The sequence below is a fragment of the Uloborus diversus genome, chromosome 10 (assembly GCF_026930045.1).
Source record: "Uloborus diversus isolate 005 chromosome 10, Udiv.v.3.1, whole genome shotgun sequence".
NCBI lineage: Eukaryota > Metazoa > Arthropoda > Arachnida > Araneae > Uloboridae > Uloborus > Uloborus diversus.
This window is the reverse complement of record NC_072740.1, coordinates 63,941,030-63,959,191: the sequence shown is the minus strand read 5'-3', so window position 1 is coordinate 63,959,191 and position 18,162 is coordinate 63,941,030. Positions and strand designations below refer to the sequence as shown.

The window sequence follows — 18,162 nt, the reverse complement described above, 5'->3', positions numbered from 1 at the left end:
TTTGCTTTAGCTTCTTGCCTCTTGACCAATCTCACTGCTGATCGGCATTAGTGCAACAAAAGGTGATCAATGATAGAAATCACTCTTATTATTTATTACCGTATTTTAACTTTTAAATATTTTAGATTTTATAAAAAATTTCCTTTAGGAACGTCCACAAATGAGACAGTGAGAAGCAAAGGGATGTAAGCGGACATTTTCAAGTTTTGAGTAAAACGCGTATAAAGATAACGTCCTAGGTAGGTTTTCATTGAATTTTGTTTCTAACTTATGCTGTACAGCAGCTCCTACCAGGTTTACTAGTACTATCTCTAGCCCCTAGACAGAGGAGAGGTTCCCCTAATATTTGTACTGGTTGTCTCCAAATTTTTAATTTTGCCACTTACATTGCTTTGCTTCTTTATTCTTCAAATGATGTCATGCTTAGGGGGGACTGGGGGTTTCGAGAAATTGGGACAGTTTGGGACGAAGGAGAGGGAAGGGGTAACAGGAAGGGTGAGCTCGGGCATTTTTTGTAACAATATGCTTATGAAAAACAGCGTGACGAGTGACAAAGAGAGGGGGGGGGGGGTAAAATTTGTTAAAAAAAGTGTTCCATCATTTATGGATAGCTCGCTTCTGCATTTACGCTGTTCATGCAAAGTATGTTTACTCACAAACATTCCTAAAACTGAAAAATTATTTTCTATACGTTAAAAATATTTTTCAATAAAATTTCTATTTCTTGAATCTCTTCGGTATTATTTCCGAGCATATCATTATTCTAAACGAGCGAATTAAATTTCAGATGTGAATTAGACATCGAAATATGTCTCCTCTTCTGCCTGAGTCGACGAGCCCGGAAGCCATAAATGGAGTTTCATATATATCGTAGGTGGAACCGGTGTTTCCTCATTGTCCGACCCACTTTCCCGTCGTCGCCACACAATCAGCGACCAGCATCATTTCACCTGAAGAGCCTCCAGAACGTGAAATTTTATCTCAGGGTCACTCACAGCGGACTAATGTAAACAAACATGTATTTATTGCACTTCTACGCATTGCTGTCAGTGGTAATACTGCAAAGTATTTTCCTTACTGAAGCCCGAAGAAGACGGTATTATGAGTGTCCAGAGGAAAGGCTAAAGGTTCGAGAGAGTGCTGCTGATATTGTACTGACAGGTACTCTGAAAAGACTGTACAGTGGGCAGGGCGATCTGTACAGCGGGGAGGTACAGGTCAAAAGAGTCATCAAAGGAGATCATTTAAAAGCTGGTGAATCTCTGATAGTTGAAGGCTTCGGCAATTCGGATATTTGTACGAGCAAACCGATTCTTAAAGATTCAAAAATATTTCTTTTGAGCCAGCTGCAGACTGGAAGGTTCCGTCTGAATTCAAGCTTGATTCAAATCAACATTGCAAACTTGGAGAAAATCGCAGCTACTGTGAAAGGTAAGACTATGTGATTGCTCATAATACTATATGTTGTAATAAATTGTTCATTCAAAAGTGAAGTGAAACGAGTCTAAAAACTAAGCTTATAAACTATATTTGAAAACTAAAAGGGAATAAATAAATAAATAAATAAAACTATGCGGATCGTCCTCTCCCTCGTTCTACAACATTTGTTTTTTTACAAACTAAATAATTTTGTTTCATATTTTAATCCTACTCAAAAGATGCATATAATTCATCATTACAGCAAAAATGAAGGTCGAGAAATTGCATTTGTTCATTATAATAGTTGCTGCGATTGTTGATTTTATTCAAATGCAAAATGGATTGTATCTGAAAACTAAATTACTACTGCATAACTAAGCAAAAATGCTCAAACTAGAACTATCCCCTCCCTCACTTTACATCGTTTTAAATGCATTATATATATGGGTTTTGTTTTTTTTAAACTTGAGGTCATTACTGTAAAATTGGTCATCATAATAATTCGGTGAAAAGTAAATTGATTCAAATATAAATTTGACAGGAAATATAATTCTATCCGAACAAAAAAGAGTTCAAATATTTATATTCTACATTATACAAGAGAAAGAGGGGCACACGTGAACTTCTTTTTCATTTCATTTCTTTAATTGTAAATTTCTCAGAGCAAAAGTGTCCCCATTATTGAAAAGACTTCTTCACATAGAGGAATGTTTTCAGATTTTTAAAAAATACATTACTTTACTTTATGGTATTTTTGAAGAAATGTCTTCAATTGTTCACATGTGCCTTTTTTCCGCATTGTAATAATGTTAATTTTACCCGAATTATAAGTTTCTTGTTTATGGAATATGGAATTTCCCGCAGTTTACGTTTTTCGTGGAATGAAAAAATTTTTTTAAAATAAGCAAAAAAAAAAAAAAAGAAGTTCCTTTTGTGCATTTTTAATGTAACCCACGTGGTTGAAAGCTAATTACAAAAACAAAAATATATTCCACAGACACTGGTCGAAGTATTTTAATTCTAGAAGATGTTGCATTCACTTTGAACTCAATGGCTAAAAAACAGTCCATTATTACGGACTATTGTTTAACCTAAACACCAGAACTCGCAACCAAATATGTTAAAATTATTTCAGAATGGTATGCATAATAATGTTCCTTTTTAAAATATAGATATTATACCTTTCGAAAGAGAGAGTCCTCTTTACAACCTTTAGTGTTTTCGATTTGTTTTTTTTTTTCTTTTCCCGATCCCGTATATTACGTTTTTTAAATCCAGCACTATGATAAACGTAAAATCGGGGGTTCACTGTACAGTAGATTTTAGAGTATCTTCGGAATCGGGTGGCACAAGTGCCTCGGATAATAAAAATAGCGGATAAGCCGCAAAAAGGATAAAATGAGGGTCAAATAAAGTAAAAATTGTCCCTTTCCTCAAAAACAGTATTGATGCATAATACTTTCTTCAAACAGTGAATATATATACAGAACAGTAAAAACGTTTTGCGCTTCTGCACAACAAAACTTAACATCAGAAAAGAACAAGTGTACATACGATGAAAAAATCATAAAAAATAAATGAATAAAACAAAAACTGAGTTTAAATTGACATTTTTCGACAAAAAAAAAAGTCATTGGTATTTGCTTTCGAAAATACATGTTCCCGATTGTTAATTGACTCGCGGATAATCCATCCCTCGGATAATCGGGAGTTTACTATATATGATATTAATATGGCCATTCCATCAGATGGGATGACTTTTAGAAAGTAGAGTTTAGATTGTGGAATAACTGTAAGAGGTAAGATTCTGATGTTTAACAGATGGAAGGTTTGAAATGTGCTATACTCTGCTTCATCGTTCGAGTAACTAAATTTAATCTGTTGGTAGTGGTGTGGTACCATCTCACCTCATTTGAAGGTTCTTGCGGTTAAAAAGTTTTCTGTAAATATGAAGATGAAGTAACTTTTCGCCATTGTAGACTCAACAAAACCTATACGAGTACCCATAATGTAAAAAGTATTTCAACTATTACACTGAAAAATGTACGTATGTATATTGTTTCATTAAAATACATACTTAAAGAATTAACTGCTTGAATTTGCAACGCTAAGATAATCACTTTGTCATTCTAGTGTAAAATTAGGGATTCTCGACTTTTCAGGCTCTCTGCCGTCCTTTGAGCACCTGATGTGGGGGTCACCCCTCCCCCCCCACCACTACCATATGTGGTCAATACAAGTCAAGTGGTGCGACATTGATGAAAAAACATAGATGGTCAAAATAAAACCGTCGAAGGTATCGATACATTGATCCAAAAGCATCGATGTTCTGAAACACTGAATTTTTAACTGTATATTCCTGCAGTTTTAATGCTAGAACTGAATACGCAGCCTGTATTTGTTAATCAATAACCGGAATTTTTGAACTGCCAAAGAAAAGTTAATATTGAAAACTATAGTAAATATCTCAAGTTAATACAAAGGAATACATAGGGGAAACTAGGGAGGTTTAACACATAGGGAGACTCAATGTACGAGGATTTTTTCCATGAAAAGTATAGTTAAGGAAAATTTTAGTCATATTATTAGTTGACCAGTCACACAACAGTATTTTGCATAGATAAGCCATTTGAGAATTAACAGTGGTTTTCAAGAAATGCAGTGTTAAATGATACTGCACCTAAAAAGAAAATTTGAAGATTTTGGAATTTTTTCCTCCAGTGTTGATGGAAATGAATTTTTAAAGTATACACGTTTTAGTCACTTTTCTAGCTATTTATTGATATACAGTAGTTTTATATAACTTTAATCCAAGTTGCTAAAAATTTAAGATAAACAAAAGAAAGCTAGCTAAGGAGCTTTGACCCCAAGCTAAGTAGGAAGACTCGACCCAAAGACGGATTTGATGTTTTTGTTTAATTTGATGTTTTTTCAATAAATTTTTATTTTTGAATAGATAACATATTGTGATTCAGGCTTAATGATTTGATTTTATTGATCTAAGTTGCTAAAAATTTAAGGTAAACAAGAGAAAGCCAATTAGAGGGAGCTTTGATCCAAGCTAACTAGGGAGACTTCACCCAAAGAATAATTTGATGTTTTTTCAATGAATTTTTGTTTATGAAGAGAAAAAAGTTGTGATTTAGACCTTAATGATTTGCTTTTATTTAAGCAATAACTTTACTATTATGAATATGAAGGAAGAATTTTTTTTTTTAAGTTAAAGAATAACTAAAATATTTTGATCTAATAAATTGTTTTTATTTGACAAATAACTTAAAAACTAATGACCTTTAAGCCCAATGATTTGTTTCTTAATAAAATAACTGAAATATTGTTTAGGCCTTAACTGATAAAGTTTTGAATTAGATTTCTGCTTTTCTGCTGATGTGCAATAAGATTAATTTTAAAAACATCTGTAACACTTCACCTAAAGAGAGAACATTTGTTCATTCACTTCAAGTATCACTTATTAAAGCAAAAAACACCATCAAACCTGCGTTTTTGATTTCAATATCTATGAGTTTTCTTACATTCATGCGAGGAGTCATGGGACACTTGAGCCATTTGCAGACGTGGTGAATACAATTTTTTTTGTTCCATTTCTACTTATAATTATGCCATTATTTTTAGGTATAATAATGTGCAAGATGGCTAACTTTATGTATATTTTTTATTTTGTTCCAATTATTCTGCAGAAAAAAAAAGGGAAGTAAAAAACCAAAAATTTGGCCAAGTCTCCCTAGTTTCCCCTAACTTATGTATGGGCAATTCTACGGGCAAGTCACTGACATTCACAGAGCAAAATAATAAGTATTTTGACCCATAAATCATAAAACACAAAATTTAAATAAAGATATTTTCTTCTGGCTTATTTTACTTTTTCAGCAGAATATCATGGGACAGTTGAGTTTCCAAAGTACATTTTGAATTATTTTAGAAAAATTGTTAAGCACGGTAGCTGACTGACACAAATATGACCTGCGGGAAAGTAATAGATTCAATAAAATATTTTACAGAAAGTAAAGGAAACTTTTATTAAGTTTAAATCAGGGTCAAAAAACAACGAATAACCTTTCAGCATATGACATTTGAGTTCAAAAATATTGCTACATTAAAGAATCACAGTAATTAGAACAGCTTGATAACATACTGATATTTCTGAAATTTCCTAAATATACTAATGCAAATGTTCGAAATTAAGCAGTAAAACTTATGAATAAGTTTCCACAAATTGTAAGCAATAAAAATAAAATTGTTAAATTTAATATTGCTAAAATAAATTACTGCATCATTTACAACAAGCTGGTAAGTGACTGACGTATCGGCAACTGACAGACATTTCTGAAATTTTCTGAATAATAGAGTGAAGCAAATGTTCAAAATTTTAATCAACTTATAAATATAACTTGGTGTTAAAGAACTGTTACAAGAAATATTTAAATATTAAGAATACGATAAAAAACTATGCATAAGTAATGAACATTGTTGAAATTCCAAAGCGAACTACGAAAATTAATTGCATGATTAACATAAAAGGTATCGGAAAGGATATCACTTTTATTAAAATTTTTCAACTTTCAGTAGCAAAAATCCCTGAAGACCGGTCAAATTTTTATACGGACCGGTGCCGGTCCGCCGGACCACGGGTTGAGAATCGCTGCTTTAGGCAGTTATATAAAATCATAAAGTATATGTATTTATTTTTACAACACTTTCATAATATAGTAAATTTGCTGAAAAGTTGACAAATTTTAGATTGGGGACAGGGGACATACATGTTTGTGCTATTGCTGTTAATAGAAAAGGATTTTTTTTTCCAGCGTGTAGTTGAAAAACAATTCATGTGCCACGAACAGATTTTAAAGTTTGACAATTGCAATAGATTTTTATTTTTAGCACAAAAGAAGTATTCTGCTGTTGATTTCACTTTATTTCGTGCATGAGCTGTACTACAAGCGTGAGCAATACTGCTCTTCCTGAAAAATTGAATCTGAGTAAATATTGTATGTTCTTGTGATTGCAAATGCTAGCAAATACTTAGCAGTCACATTACTGATACTAATGCAGGGGAGGAGCAGTACAGCTATTTTTCTACATGAGTCAAATAAATCATATACTTGTTTTTCATTTTATAGGTGTACCATATCGAAGAAGATCCCCCATCACTGAAGGTAATGTTTGTCTCTTTCTTGTACGCTTGATTATTCAAACAATTAAATAAAAGCACAACCGAGAAAAAAAATTCACCACTTTTTTCACTTCCGGTTTTCATAGTAAACAAAGAGACAGAATTGTGAGAAAAAACTATGAGAAAAAAAAAGATTGTTTATAATGATTTTCAAAAATACTTAGCTAGAAAAAAAGCTGCCCCCCCCCATGTCCCTCCTTGCCATAAATATTCGTGTTTCAGAAAAAAATACCGGTTAAAAACACTGATTAACAATTGAAAAAAAGATTTTGTTAACTGAAACATTTCTAGTGTTTCTATTGTTATTTTTGATACTGATTTGAAATATCCAATCAGAAGTTTTCCATCACCCTCAGATTTTTTTTTTTTTTTTTGTAGCGCAGTGTTAGAAAGGTTGGTTTCTATTTTTTAGACTTAATAAAATTCTGCTTTAAATATACATGTATAAAAAAAATATTACATGCGTTTCTCAACTTTACAACATAGTTTTGCTTTTGCACTGCTCAACACTTCACGTAAAATTGAACATGGAAAAGTAAAAACTATTGCCTTTGGGCAGGAAAATTAAACGAGAAAACCATTGTTAATAAAATACCAATTGGAAAAATTAGTATAGCCCAGGGTAACAGATATTTTTGGCGATCTTCGTAATTGTAGTTGAAAATTTTAAAACCGCTTGAATTTTCAGGATTCAAAGTGAAAGAAAATTGTTCCAAATGAAATCACTTTCATTCGTAATTTAAAAATGCACGAAAACTTTCAAAGTTACTTTTTGATTAATTGACTTTCATAGACTTCATTACTTTGAGCATAAATCATAGGAACTAGAATGCATTTTTGTGTTAACAGAACATAACAACATTAATATGTTTCTAATTCCAGCTCTGGTTTAGAATACACCGGTAAGAGTGTTCTTCCAAAAATTATTAAGAAATTAAGGGAAAAAAAACTCTTACACTATGCAAAGATTTTAAAATTTGATTTAGGGTTTGTTGTGGTGAAGGGAAACAAAATTTTAATGTTTCAACTTAAGATTCTTCCCTTGGTGAATTGAAATACAAAATTTTGTATATTGTGTCCAAGACTAGACTCTCTGAGAGTAACTGCGTATGGAAAATTTGACTTAATGACTGCTTGTTAGAGATGAAGTCATGTTTCTTTTAAATTCTCTTTTTTTTTTTGCCCCAGAGACTAGGGATAAATTTAAAAATGCCATGTATTTCTCCATGATGATGTTGATGTAGACATATAATCGCACAATACACAATTAGTTTAGAAGTGTAAGAATTCTACACCAACAATACTCAATTGTAGCACATAGGTCGCATGTGACCCTCTGAATCTTCTAAATGTATAATCTGAAATCATTTAAAATGAAAAAGCATACAAAACAATTTATGTAAAATGCACACAAAAGTGTAATTTACATCAACATTTAAACTTCCAAATTATGGTAAGAATGAAAAACTTCGCTCTTTTCATCCATAGGCTTAAGTATTTTGCACTGGAAAAGGAGTTCCTTGTTACCCCAAAACAAGTGTCTGCAGTAATCTTCAATTTGGGCAGTTTAACGTTGCTATTTCATTTTACTAGTTGAAATCAGTTACTTTGCACATGTAGACCTGCCGAAGAGGAAAATGTAAGATCACTAAACTTTAAAAACAACTTTTTCACAATGTTATTGTTAAACGATGATGGCGTTTACACAATTGTTTGGAAACATGTAAAAATTGCAATCTTATCTGTATGTTACCTGGTATTTGCTCACCAACAAGTTAGCTTCGAAAATTATCACAAGTGTGGTAATTGATTTTGCTTCCATTCCATGGGGGTCTCCTTTTATCCCAATTGACCCTACTTTGCAATTTATATTCTTTTATCGTTTGTTTTCTCATTGAAAGTTAAATACATTTGAAAATTTAATTACTACTTACAAAATTAGTAAAAATTTGAACCAATTTTCAAAATCGGAATAATTTATAGAAGCAGGTTTCATGAAGTTGCTCCTCTGTAAGTTCACGAAACATTGGAAAAGCGTAATAAATTTTATGAGAAATTTGTTTAAAATGTTTATAATTGTATCCTTACCAGTAAGTTAAAAAATAATCTCAAACCATCAACTATCCTAAAATGCTCAACAATTTCAATGAAACTCATTTAAATTACAAATGTGCTCTGCATTTACTTTCATAATTTGAGGTCACCAAACATCTTAATTTGCATTTTACGCTTTGATTTTAATACAACGTCATGCTCCATCTCAATGACACAGACCTTCCCGCGCATAGACGACTCATCCGCATGCTCGAGACAATGTTACGATTTTTGGTTAAGCTTGACCATCTAGAGATGGCGCGTGAACTTGAAGTGGAAACGGACCACTTCATTTTGTAATAGGTTGGATAAGCGAGAACGCGAGACTTGACTGCTTGCGCGTTCTCGCCGATTCTACCTATTACAAAATGAAGTGGTACGTTTTCGCTTTCAGTTCACCCGACATCTCTCCGTGGTCAAGCTTTACACGCACTATAAACTTTTGACTTCAAGACTGCCTGAGACGTTGAAATGAAAGCGTGACGCTTAATAACCGAGCCGTAAGACTTCCTATACATGTACACATGTTTGAAAAATGTTAATTAAGATGCTTGGTGATGTAAAATAATGAAAGTAAGCTCTGAAAGCAGTAGTAGTTCAAATAAGGAAATTATCTTTGAAATAAATTTTCTTAATCAGTATGCATATGTTTCAGAACCTTGTGAAAAGAAATACTGTCGATTCAACGGCGAATGTTTCGAAGAAAACCGCAGAGCTTCTTGCCGATGTCCAACTAGTTGCAAAGAACATTACAATCCAGTGTGCGGCAGCGATGGATTCACTTATAACACAGAATGTCAGCTACGGGTAGACTCTTGTAGAAAGAAGAAAAGAGTTTATGTTCGACATGAAGGTTTATGTTCTCGTTCCGAATGAGCAGTAAAAGTCCTTCACTTAGCCATAAAAGTTGTGATTTTTATCATTTAAATAACTGAATTGACATAAATAGTATCACTCCTTGAAAAAGTATTTATGCAGCTTATTTTTATGAACGTGGCTTTAATTACGAAGAAAAGGTGAGACTTTGTGTACCAGACAATCATTCGAAATGTATACAATTTGTAGCTATTTTCTAATGTATAATATTCATGTTTTAAATCATAAATATTTGCATCTAACAAGTGTAACGAGTGATATTTTCATGTAGGTAAGTGTAATTCTTTTTTTTATCTTAACTTATTACTTGATCTACCCGAGAGAGTTTCACGAAAAAGAAGATATCTATTCAATCTACCTTTGAGAAAAAAATTTAACCTTTCCACGTTACTTTAAAATTTCCGAGGATAAGTTTCGTGACATGTTTTGCGTATTGATATTGCCTTCAGGTACCAGTAACTCTTTTATTAGAATATGAACGCCTAGCCATTTTCATTAAAGAACCTCTTCAAATTTAATTTTATGACCCTGATATCCATTTGCAGGGCCTGATTAAGATACCAAAGGGTCCCTAGGCCAAATACTTTTTTTTTGGACCCTTTGTATTCAAATTTTATAACTTAAGTCATTGGCTTTAACAATTTTAGCCATAGACTAAAGTAATTTCAGCCATTTGAGGGCCTCTAAATATTGGGGGCCCTAGGCCACCGCATATTTGGTCTATTCAGTAATCAGGTCCTGTCCATTTGTAGATTGTGCTTCTATTTAAGCTTACCAGGTGTTAAGAGATGATCTGCTCATAGCAGTATTGCTTAAATCATTATCCGTGAAGTACCGGGTGTTCAGATAATGAGTATACAGTTGATAGTACACGGAATAATGTATGTAGATAGGCAAAAATTGACACACATGCTTGAAATGACATGGGGTTTTATTGTAACCACGAAAAAATTTTTTTAAAAAATATGCGCAGTACTTTTATTTAGGATGGTGCTAAACCCCATACTGCTAAATGTGTGAAAGATCTCTTACTCGCGTCGTTTGGTCATGATTGCTTGCTGAGCCGCCACTTTCATCACGCTTGGTCCTCCCAGGTCCCCAGATCTCACTACGTCTGATTATTGGCTCTGAGAATACCTGAAGTCAAGAGTCTACTTGATCGACCGACATCAAGAGGGATGCTAAAAGATAACATCCAACGCCAATTTGCCAATATCTTCATTTAGTTTCTTTTCGTGGTACAGTAAAACCCCATGTCATTTCAAGCATGTGTGTCAATTTTTACCTACTTACATTTTTCCGTGTATCATTAATTTTTTAAGTCTATACTCATTTTCTGATCACCCAGTATTTGTTGAAGAACCTGTCTCTGGATTCTTTGAGAAATCGTCGATGTGCGTGTTTATCGATCCCGACGTCATTTGCAGGCATTCTTTGAAGCTATTAGTGGTTGAAAATGTAAAAAAAACGTGCGACATCAGTATCCATTTTGAGATTGATTGATGAACCTGGAAGTAGGTCCTAAGTATCTCTACGTGCACGTTTTAAACCCTTTTACTGAATTATTAAATGTGTGAGAAAGATTGAAAACTCACATTAGTATTATTGTCTTGTCGAGTGCCATTCCACGAAAAAGTCAACTTTTTGTCCCGCACGTGGTGGTTCATATATTTCATTAAAAAGTAATAATTTTAAAGGGTAATGACAAAATTTTTTGCGAAAGAAATCACATAAGTCTGTAATTTGTTAAGAAGAAAAAAAATTGTTCATTAATAATTTAAAGTATTATTTTTAATGAAATATATGAGGCGTCATGTGCGGTTCAAAATGACCGTTTTCCTTGGAATGGCCCTCGTGATTTTATGCAACTCGATTTTTCAAAAATTTAATTCAAACGTATCAAATAATAAAAATAATAATAGTAATAACAGTAACAATAGTTCTTTTTTGTAGAGTTATAAAGACCATTTCATAAATTTTACGGAAACTTCTCTACATGATCTTCTTTGAAATTACTGCACAATTAGTTTCTGAAATTGGTACACAATCAAGTAACCTATAAGAATGGAAAGCGAGAAGAAATACTCTGAGTCACACACATTGGTGCCCAACCTACAGCCCGCGGGCCATATACCTCCCTCGAAGCTGATCCACGTGGCCCGTTGCTATGTTCAATGTTACAAAGCGAAAAATATAATAAATTGGTGCATATATAAAATTTGGTGCCAAATAGTCGTCAAATATATAATTTCCAAAAACAGATGGAAACTTCATATTAATAAATTAAGCCTTTTCCCAATAAAAACAACTTGTCGAGGTTTTTGTTATTTTCTCTTATTTTTTTTCCAGGCTATCTAGAAAAAAAATAAATTATTTAAAATTTTATATGTTCCACCATGCGAGGTTCATCATAATATGAAGGGCTGCCCTCTTGTAAAGAAAAGTTGGGCACTACTGCGTAAGCAATGTTTTCAGTATTTAGCCAAAAAAAAAAAAAAAAAAAAAAATCTGAAAAGCTCAGATTGACTTTCAGTCCATAATAAGAATATTTGTCTTTGAATTTTATTAAAATGATGATCATCCAATGTATACGTCATATTAAATATTTTCTTTATTCTACTTGAAACAACAACTGCTCATAATTTGTAAATGAATATAGTACAAATATATGCATGCATGTTTTCATACACCAATTTTACTTGCATATGAATACTTTGACTAAGAAAATGCACTAAAATATTTTCTACACATAAAATTCGTAGATTTTTTTTTCATTTGCATATTTAACCTATCAATTTATCAGTTGGCTCAGTTTTTAGAAATTGAAATTTCTGAGAAGATAGTTTTGGCTGCTTCCTCAAACACTTATAATTAAATTAAAAGTTTCAGAAAGTGCTCAGATTCACAAACAGAGAGAATGAATTATTAATAGAATTTTCATTTGAAATATCATCCAGCTAAAATTCAAAAATACCAGTTTTTTTTTTTTTTTCCCATGAAGCATGTATAATAAAAATTTTTGTACACTAAAACAGTATGCTTTACGTACAAAAAGCTGATTATCTAGCGTCTTTAAAGAAACTAATGAAAAAGTTCTTAGCAATGTTTTTGATTCTGAACTATCGAAAATAGTCAATTCAATTTTAAACTGCAATATTTGACCAGAAACGGATTTTTGAGTAAATTTTTACAGTAATCATCAATTCTCGACGGAATATTATGCTTTTCAAAAAAAATGAATTTTCTTTTTTAAATTGAAGTTTGGTAAATATACAAATAAAATTCAAACGGTTCTCTTAGGATGCCTGTCTGGTAAATAAATTAAAAAATAAAAAAAACAATTAAGAGGCATTCTACGAAAAAGAAAATTTTGTCCCGCATGCGATGCTTTATATATTTAATTACAGATAATAATTTAAAAGGATAATAAACAAAATTTTACTGCTTAACAAATTACAAACATATGTGTGATTTCTTAAGCAAAAAACTTCGTAATTACCTTTTAAAACTATTACTTTTAAATGAATTATAGTAACCGTTACGTGCGGACAAAAATAATACTTTTTCGTGGAGTGGCCCAATATGTAATTTTTTTTTCAATGATTTGAACTATTGTTTCTCAACAAATGAGATATGTTTCCTTTGGGAAGGTTGGAAGCTTTGCTTTCAAAATCTACAATTTATTTTGTTATTGCTATATTAATAGAGCAAGAACGTTAAACTAATTCATACAGCAAGTTACAAGAGGTTGACTTTGGATGCCCCGCAGTTGACGCATGCAAATAACTTAAATTTTAAATAACAAAATCCTCATATAAAGTAATCACACCAGTACTGATCAGTGCTTCAGTAGTGGCGCCCCTTCGAGGTTACTTATATGCTTTGAAGAAATAAATTAACAACAGTAATGTGATTAATATATTGGTACTTAATGTATTTATCATATTGAATCAATTTTATACATCAGTTATTTAAATTTAAAATAAGTAATGTAAATTCTTCGGATGAGAGAATGTCAGGTGGCCACTACTAAAATTTACAGATTTTGGAGTCAACACTACTGGATTTAGTTTCGAGATTTGGGGAAAAATGGATAAAAAATTGAACAAATTGAAATTCTGGCATTTTTAGAAAATGGGACGATTAAGGAGGAAATGGGCTGTAATACGCTCATTGAGTTTCAAGAGAGGTAATTAATATTGTAGACACACAGTGTAAAAATATACTTCACTGTGACTACTACAAGTGCGTTTTAAATCTTGAAGTGGCCACTATTTGTGTGTTTACCTTGTATAATAGCGAATTCACTGATCCAGTAACGTTCCTGACGTCACCAACCACGAAACTCACGCCCTGGCATGATAATTTGATAATATTTTTTAGTAATGTTTGACATGCAGAGAAATGCTTTGTTGTGACAAGGCGGAACCGGATCCGGTAACTTAACTGTTTTACTGGTAAGACTGTCATTTCAAGAGAATGAAGAAAGAAAAAAGTGGTCAACAACGCTATCTACTGGAGTTTTGGTTAATTCACGGGAGTTAGGGTTAAAATTTTTCAACTATCAAAATATCACCAGACAGGCAATTGCTTCGTTCGAATTTAGAAGCAATTTTCACCCGTCATACCTCGACGGGTGATTTCCTAGTTATTGAATAAAAATATAACTGTTTCAGGAGTTACTTTGTATCAAATGCAAAGATATGAAAATGTGCTTTCCCTTGTTAAATTAAAATATTATCAGACATGACAAAATGATGGTGAAACTTAAGCGTCTTATTGTCTCGCAAGTGACGGTGGAAAGGCCCGTAATAGGTTTTGGCATATATATACACTGGTGTAAGAAATTAAGAGAATTTCTAGATTTGGTCAATTATCTCCAGAACTACTGGATCGATTTTAATGAAATTCGGTATGTACACACATTGAAACAATACAAAACAAATAACCATCCAAAACTTAAAATACACAAGCATGATCACAAATAACACTCGTCAGAGCCGGATGGTATGAAACAGCGGTTGCAAAAGTGAGTAAAAAAATGGGTAAGTTTGGGTTACGGTCCCCTCTAACAGAAATATAGGCCTTGCAGTATAACTTCATACTTAAAATAAAGCAGTTTATGGGATCCTGGGGCAATCGTTTCCACTCGTTCAACAACTCTGTTCTCAGGCTATGGATTGTCCCCGTAGGGGTGTTGCGAGTTGCTATTGCCCTCCCGAGAGCGTCCCGGACATGTTCTATAGGATTAGAGTCTAGAGATCTGCTTGGTCAATCCATTTAGTTAATATCCTTCCCTTCAGAAAATTCGTCGACCAAAAGAGCTCTATGTAGCCTTGTGTTAACATCCATTAAAATTAACTCAGGGTTAACAGTGCCCCTCAAGAGGTGAGCATATTGCTCCAAGACCACATCCCTATACCTTGCAATTGTCACAGAGCCTCGGTCAAAGGCATGGAGGTGTGTGCAGCCATCCAACATGATGCCTGTCCAGACCGTCAAAACTCCTCCTCCATAATGGTCGATTGGAGGACAAGTAGTGGGTATCGGTTCAGCTTAACCGACTATCATTGTCCTACGTTCATATGGATAGTAGCAAGAACCCGCTACCTACCCTCTAATATCCGCAAAATTGACCATTATGGCGTTGGTGGTTTGACGGTCTGGGCAGGCATCAAGTTGGATGGCTGTACACCCCTCCATGTCTTTGACAGAGGATCTGGGACAGTTGCGAGGTATAGGGATGTGGTCTTGGAGACCTATGCTCACCTCTTGAGGGGCTCTGTTATCCCTGAGTTAATTTAAATAGATGTTAACACAAAGCCACATGGTGCTCTTCTGGTCGACGAATTTCGGGAAAGGGAGGATATTCACTGTATGGATTGGTCAAGCATTTATCTTGACTGCAATCCTATAGGACATGTATGGGACGCTCTCAGGAGGGCAATAGCAACTCGCAACACCCCATACCGGGACCATCCATAGCCTGAGAACAGCGTTGTTGAACGAGTGGAAACGATTGCCCCAGAATCCCATAACTACTTCATTTTAAGTATGAAGTCACACTGCAAGGCCTATATGTCTGTTAGAGGGAATCATACCCCCTACTAACCCATTTTTTTGTTCAATTTTGCAACCGCTGTTTCATACCATTCGACTCTAACGAGTGTTATTTATGATCATGAGCACGTATTTCAAATTTTGGATGGTTATTTGTTTTGTATTGTTTTGATGTATGTACATACCAAATTTCATTAAAATCGGTCCATAAATATATTTATATATACATATAATGTAATGTATTAAGTATTACTTAATTTGTATTGTAAATGTATTAAGAAAAATTAAAACATTTTCATTTCTAATATCCATATTTCGCGGAGAAACTTTTAATGCTTTAAAAATTGCAATTAATTCTTGAAACGAAAAAAAAAATGCCTCACGTCCCAAACAGTTTTGTTACAGCTTTTATGTCAGAAGTCAGTCTTATGATAAAGATGGAGGTAAATGAAGCAGGTATGATAAATTGTCTCAACAGCAAATTGTTCCGAACAGCAACCGAAGTTCAAAATCATTTATGGCTCGAATTTCATATTCGCTCAATTACACAGCTTCATCTGCAAACGATATTTTCTTAAATACCAAAGCATCACGTCATGTTAACTTTGCTGACCAACTTCTAAGAGTTGTAATTCTTTGTTTACACTTCGTAAAATAGAAATAAACGAATAACTAAACATTTCAAGATTAAATAAGTTAGGGTATGGGTTTTAGATCCTTTAGAATTTTTCATTTTTTATTTTAATAAACCGAAGCAGTTGTTAGATTTTGTAAAGTTTTCAGGCCACTTATTTACATGCCTTCACAAATGTACACTTAATGTTCAAGTAGGCTATATTTTTACGAAAATGTGCATAATGTGTTTCTGTTGAGTATGCAAATCAAAAGTAAGTATTGTGAGACTCGGATGATTTAAGTTATAGCCGTGTGCATGTGTGTGTGTGACAATGATTTTTCCTTTCTTTTTTCAACCTCTTTTTCGGGAAAAAGGGAAGCGTAATTGGAGCTGATTTGAGTAGCGTTACTTTTGCAGAAATTTTTCAAAAGTATTCCAACTCAATTTGGCGCCAATAACTCGTCCCGTTTTTACTGAACCACCCAAAAAGAGATATACAGGGTCAAGGTCATAGTATGTAAGATGCAGTGAGAAGTTAAGGGATGTATGTGGACATTTTCAAGTTTTGAGTGAAACGCGTTTAAAGTTCCGGTCCTAGGTACAGGTTTTCATTGAAAAGTTATTCTAATTTTTGATGAATAACAGCACATAATAAGGCTACTAGTACTATCTCTTTTCCCAAAACAGAGGAGAGGTTCACCTACCATTTGTACTGGTTCTCTCCAAATTTTTAATTTTGTCCTTTACATCCCTTTGCTTCTCATTGCATCAAAAAACCAGAGCCGCAGTATATTGTTACTTGTATTCGCTTTAGAAATCATATTTGCAAATACCATACAGATAATTTCTCAAAAGTATTTTTTTTTTTTTTTTTGTAGGAAAGTTATAACTTTCTCAATAATATCTATATTATAATAATATAAACTTCATAAGAAAGGCATAATTTTCAAGATGTTTTATCCAGCCTTTGGAGAAAACAAAATCACATTGTGGTGGTTTATCAAACAAAATAAAATAATAATAATAATAATAATAATAATAAAATAAATAAATAAATAACTAAATTAAATAAAATAAAATAAATAAAGTAACATTTTTGTTTTTTTACTAAGAATTACCTTAATGTTGTAGCGTCTCGTGAGGGAAGCCTTATTATCTCAGTTGGTCCGAACGTCCGTAGTGCGAATTACGTGAAGGACATGGCTTCGATCCCTCATTAGCCAGCAAATGCTGCTTTTGAAAGACTCATTTTTCTCCGCAGAATTCAGATTCAAAGTTTTATGAACATAGCATCTAAACTCTTATCAAGATATTTTAACATGATGAAATGCAACATTACATTTAGATTTTTTTTTTTTTGTTAATAAAAGCATTTCAAGTTATTTCGTAATTTAATCACGTAATCACGTATTAATATCGAGACAGCAGCGTATTAGCAGATTTGGTTAGAGGTCGTGCTACAATAAAGCAAAGGTCGTGGATTCAATGACCCCATGGACCAAGAAAATGACATTTTTGAATGTATTTTTCCCCTGGAGAATTCTGATTTAAATTTTCACGAATTATTATGTAAACTCATTGCAGGGTTCTGAACCACAGTTGTGCTTTTGCATCAAAAATCTGAAAAGAAAACGTTTATTTTAACACCGGTAAAAAAAAAAAAAAAAAGGCAAACAATTAACATCTTGGCTGTTTTTTGAAAAATTTCCTTTAAAACAATCGGATTTTTACTTCCTTTTACGAAGTAAAGAAAGTATTGTATTCACGAAAAAATTTTGACCCGAAAATAGGCATTAATTTCCATTTTGCTCGCCCGCGAATGAATGCTGAGTTTTTTTTTTTTCAACCCGACCACACATGGATATATGTCTAAGAACGTATAGACATCCGAAATATCCATTTTGAC

At 33.0% G+C, this 18,162-nt stretch overlaps 1 protein-coding gene across 1 annotated transcript; it reads left to right on the top strand.

Annotated features, from left to right (window-relative positions):
- Nucleotides 1-921: 921 nt before the first annotated feature.
- On the top strand, nucleotides 922-9,809 carry LOC129231421 (agrin-like). The gene is made up of 3 exons (XM_054865733.1): nucleotides 922-1,431; nucleotides 6,558-6,593; nucleotides 9,360-9,809. Exons 1-3 carry the CDS (start codon nucleotides 1,017-1,019, stop codon nucleotides 9,578-9,580), a joined length of 672 nt encoding a protein of 223 aa, XP_054721708.1. The 5' UTR covers nucleotides 922-1,016; the 3' UTR covers nucleotides 9,581-9,809.
- Nucleotides 9,810-18,162: the final 8,353 nt, after the last annotated feature.